This window comes from Myotis davidii, unplaced genomic scaffold, assembly GCF_000327345.1.
Source record: "Myotis davidii unplaced genomic scaffold, ASM32734v1 scaffold874, whole genome shotgun sequence".
NCBI classification, from domain to species: Eukaryota; Metazoa; Chordata; class Mammalia; order Chiroptera; family Vespertilionidae; genus Myotis; species Myotis davidii.
In genome coordinates, this window is record NW_006285611.1 from 639,062 (window position 1) to 643,971 (window position 4,910).

Genomic DNA, 4,910 nt, shown 5'->3' on the forward strand with positions numbered 1-4,910 from the left:
ATGAAATAACTTCCCACTTTGAACAGGCCCAGCCCTTATCTGCACCTTCCTATGACCCCTAAATTTCTCCATTCACCAGAACTATGGACATGGCTGTGTCCCCCGCTACCCCATGAGGTTCTGGGACATGGAACAGCCTTGTTCCTCCTTCCATCACACTTAACACACAGCGAGCGCAGGGTCAGGCAGGGCCCTCCATGGAGAGCAGGATGAGAGGGGGAATGGGCAGGAGATGGGGGATGAACAGATGATGGAGAGAAGGAAGGCTGGGTTCAAGGGGCCAGCGGCTAGATGTGTTTGCTGAGTAACTGAATGGTACCTTCAGGGCTGACGGGCTCAGGCCAGGAAAGAGGTTGACTTTCAGCCCCTTGGTGCCCAAGGACATCCGTGTCCTGCGGTTCTGAGGCTCCTCCACCACCTCCTCGTCTGAAGACGGCACCCGAGAAGCTCGTGGCTCTGCAAGGGCCCAAGGAGGGCTCAGCAGAGAACGACCCAGGCCCCCACCCCCCGGCTCACCCCCACAGCGACACAGACATCAAAGAACTCACTGGCCCTACCCGTAGAGTCCTGGAACAGGCGTGCATCTGAGTCTGCTGCCTCCGACAGGCCCAGGGTACCGCCGGGCCGGATGGCCGGGGCCCGGTGCCCACGCTTGCGCCCCAGGCTGGCACGGCTTCGATACACGGCACTGTCGAGGACCTCAGTGTCCTGCTTGGGACAACGGCAACACCACTGCCATCGCCATCTCATGGTCCTGCCCCATCCCATGCAAACCCTTCAAAGCAGCCGCTGTGAGCAGATCCCTGTTCAGGTGACTCACCCCCACCCTTTACCCCCCACCCACTCTGCCTCCTGGATTGAGACGGCTCAGGGCCCTGAGCAGCTGGAGGAGCCCCAGGGACCAGGCTCTGGCTCCACACACACACACACACCAGCCGCCCCCGATAGCCCATCCACTGCCCTGGGCTCAGCTTCCACTGACCTCGATGAAGGAGAAGTCCTGACTGGGAGAGCTGGGGGGAGGGCCTTGGGAGGGTCGCCGAGAGGGGTACATCGGAACCTGCTCGCCCAGCCCGGCCCCTGCAGGGCTCCAGGTGCCGTCCACCTCTTCTGTCCGGCTGGCTTCACCATCAGGCTGGGGCCTCCAGGAGGGCAGACGGTCCCTGAGGGGCTCCCAGGGCTCCCCTCGATCGGCACCAGCCGTGGTTTCTTCCTCTTCCAACAGGGTCCTCAGGCCCGACGCAGAAGCGGCCGACTCCCTCCGGGCCGCTGCCTTGGAGCTGCTGACGGCCAGCATCTCCTCCAGCAGGCCCTGGGAGGCGGAGGCTGGAGAGCGGGCCGGGCAGCCGCTGCTGGGGCTGCAAAGGAGCCGGACCAGAGAACAAGGTCACTGTGCGGCCACATCTCCCTCCCACAAGCCCCTTCACAGGCTCTGTCTCCCCGCTCCTTCCCGAAGGGCACGGTCAAGACCACACACAACACAGCACAGAAGGGATGAGCGGGCCAGTCTGGCAGGTTCAGACCCTGGGTCCTCCACTTAAGAGACTCTGGGCGAGTCCCCTCCCCTACAAAAGCTTCTAACTGTACAGTGCTGTCGGGGGAATGAAATGAGAACCTGAAGCACAACCACCGCCTGGCACTCAGCGTGTGCCGATGAACGGCAGCGATTGCTACTACTGCCTTCCACGCGGTCGGAGCTGCCTCAGTGTCCCGCCCAGGGGCGCCTGCTTGGGCACACACTTGCCTGGGGATGAGCTGCACAGCCTCTTCAGTGCCCCTGCCCATGTCACCTCTCCCTGTGCCCGTCTCACAGAACATGCCAGGCCCTGCAGGCTGCTGTGTATCTGGACACACTGTTCCCTCGCCCGCCTCGAGATATATAACTGTGTGGATCTTAGAAGATGGTAAGTCCCTTTGCTCTTTAAGGATCAGACTATGTCTGGAGCATTGTGCTCAGTCCTGTTCAAGATATTATTCTTAAGAAACACATACATAAACACATATATACACAGGCAGGCTCCACCTGGGTCAGCTCCTGCCTCAGACGCTGAGGCTTTGTCCCCACTGCCAGTCTGTGAGCAACGCAGGGCAAGGATGAGGCCGCTTTTGCCTTTGTTCCCTCCACCCCTGGCCCAGCCTGGTCAGGAGCAGAACTAAGCAAATATTTGCTGAGTGCAGCAGCTTGCATCTCAATGTAGCTTAGGTGTCTTCTGCCTGCTGCTCCCTCAAAACACAACACAAGCACATAAGCACAGCACACGTGCACTCTCACCACCTCACACAAGAGCTCGTGTGTTGTCCAGCTGCCACCCCACACACACAGACACCCCGACCCACTCGCAGCACACCTCAGGCAGCATGGTGTGCACGTCATCCGTCACTCCTGCCAGCAGAGCCACACCAACATGCCCACACACACACCACGCACACTCACACCATGCACACTCACTCACACCACACACACTCACACCATGCACACACACACCATGCACATGCACACACTCACACCATGCACATTCACACCATGCACACACACACACACCATGCACAGGCATGGCAAAGGCTGGTGGGAGCCAGGTCTTGAGTTCCTCATGGACTGGAGGAGTGGAGAGTGAGGCAGGCCGAAGCGGGAGGGCTGGAAAGGATGTGTGTCAATCTGTCCTTCTACAAGCTGCTGACAGATGGAAACTGAAGCAGTCTGGCGGAGAGGGAGGCGGAGGCGGCTGCAGCCGAAGTGCAGCAGCCTGGATGGGGGCCAAGGCAGCTCACCCTGCTGCTTCAAATCAGGAGGCTGGGGTAGGAGGGGTGGCAACAGCACCCCGCCCAGCCTGAAGAGGCCCTGCCCCAAGCTCTCTGGGGTGGGGCAGAGAGCAGGCTAAGGAAGAGCAGAGGGGATGTGAAACAGTGACGGGTGAATGGAAAGATCCATATGCTGGTATGGCTCAGTTGGTTGGGCGTTGTCCTGTGCACTGAAAGGTTGCTAGTTCAAGTCCCGGTCAGGGCATATGCCTCGGTTGCGGGCTCGATCCCCGGAAGGCAGCCAATAGATGTTTTGCTCTCACATTGCTGTTTCTCTCCCTCTCCCTTCCTCTCTCTCTCTCTCTCTCTAAAAACCAATCATTTTTTTAAAAGGAAGACCCACACCCAGAGCAAGACCTGGCCCCACACCAGGCGGGCAGAGGGCAGCCCTGGGGGAGGCCATGGGAGGGGGGGCGGGGATGCTGGGGAATGCAGTGTGACCATCCCCCCGGCCTGTCTAAACCCCGGAGAAGGCGTGGGCTGGCACAAGGACCTGCTCCTCATCTCCAGAGAAGCTTCCTCCCTCTTGAGCACCCAGAGCACCTCTAACCTGAGCCCCTTCCTGGCAGGCAATGGAGACAGGCTGTGCTGAGCACGGCCACTCCAGGGCACATTTGGGTGGTTAATCACTATGCTATAATTATGTTCAATTTGTAACAATGAAAATACATCCTGCATATCAGATATTTAAATGATGATTCGTAACAGTAGCAAAATTACAGTTATGAAGTAGCAACAAAAATAATTTTATGGTTGGGGGTCACCACAACACGAGGAGCTGTATTAAAGGGTCGCGGCATTAGGAAGGTTGAGAGCCACTGCTCTATACCCTTTGCCCCATCGGGATGCTGAGTCTCCTGAGGGCTGGACCCACCCGCACTCCAGGTGCACACCTGGGAATGGTATGTAGTAGATCTGCAAAAAGCAGCTTCCCAGGGTTCTAGGCTCCAAGACTCTGAGAAGGTCAGGGCTTGAGCTGGAATGATGTGTCTAAAGGGGAAGCAGCTGGTCTTGACCCAGAGACAGGAAGAGCATGCAAAGAGATGACCCCAAGGCTGGGGCCCAAGGGAACATGAAAGAGCCCACGGTCACAGGCTAAGGGTCCTTGTGCCAGCCACACTGCCTCCCTGGGCCTCAGTTTACCCACCCATGAATGAGTGATCTCTGAGGGTTCTCTCAGATTCTAAAAGAGCCCCAAATGACTGCAGGTTCCTACAGGCTCATCTTATACCCTCTATACCCTTTGCCCCATTGGGATTCTGAGTCTCCTGAGGGCTGGACCCACCCGCACTCCAGGTGCAAACCCAGGAATGGTATGTAGTACATAGATCTGCAAAAAGAGGACCTGAGACTACAGGTTTCTACAGGCTCAGGGGGAGGGGCAGGAGATGACCAGGAGGCCAGAGAGGGGAGGGGGCAATGCACCAACTCTTGAGGGATCCAGGAGCACCACTCCCCCCAGGACAAGGTGGCCCTGGACACAGAGGAAGGGCCAAGCAGTCTCCCCACCCCACCCCCACACCGGTCTTGTCATGCCACAGTTTGTCAGGCAGCATTCCAGCCAATGACCGGTGTGGGGGAACCTTTGTTCCACACAGGAATGGTGACAAAAAATGTCCCCAACGGCCTCACTTTATGGGCACATCCACCCAAATCTGCAAAACAGGTACAACCACAGGTAGCAAGCACTTTTCCAGTGCTTACCAAGGGCCAGACAGATCTACCACTTCGTCCATGTGAACGCCAATGACCCAGTGAGCACTGGGAGTAAATTACTCCCGGTTTACAGCCAAGGAATCGGAGGCTGAGAAGGAACTCACCCACGGTCACAGAGATGGTAACAGAATCAAGACCCGAACCTGGCAGATGGGCCCAAGGACTACTCTGAACTACCCTCCAGGACTTCTCATTACCATGGGAACCTCCAATTTTTATCTTTAAAGAGTAACTTTCTCTAAACCAGCTGCTCAGAACTCAAGAGGCCCTTGGCTACTAGTGAAGTTTGGGAAACACTGTGTTACAACAGTGATTTTCAACCTTTTTCACCTCATGGGACACATAAACTAATTACTAAAATTTTGCAGCACACCGGAAACATGTATTTTTTGCCA

At 57.0% G+C, this 4,910-nt stretch overlaps 1 protein-coding gene across 5 annotated transcripts in view; it reads right to left on the reverse strand.

Moving 5' to 3' along the window:
- TNKS1BP1 (tankyrase 1 binding protein 1) overlaps positions 1 to 4,910 on the reverse strand; it is a 36,141-nt gene that overhangs the window by 17,389 nt on the left and 13,842 nt on the right. Inside the window, exons 6-8 of one of the 5 annotated variants that reach the window (XM_015559202.1) lie at positions 983 to 1,358; positions 558 to 708; positions 320 to 456 (exon numbers count right to left, since the gene is read on the reverse strand). In XM_015559202.1, the coding sequence (XP_015414688.1) occupies positions 320 to 456; positions 558 to 708; positions 983 to 1,358 (664 nt within the window). Of the gene's footprint in view, positions 1 to 319; positions 457 to 548; positions 712 to 982; positions 1,359 to 4,910 lie in introns of all 5 variants that reach the window. The other 4 variants (XM_015559200.1, XM_015559201.1, XM_015559199.1 and 1 more) reach the window with 4 other exon arrangements.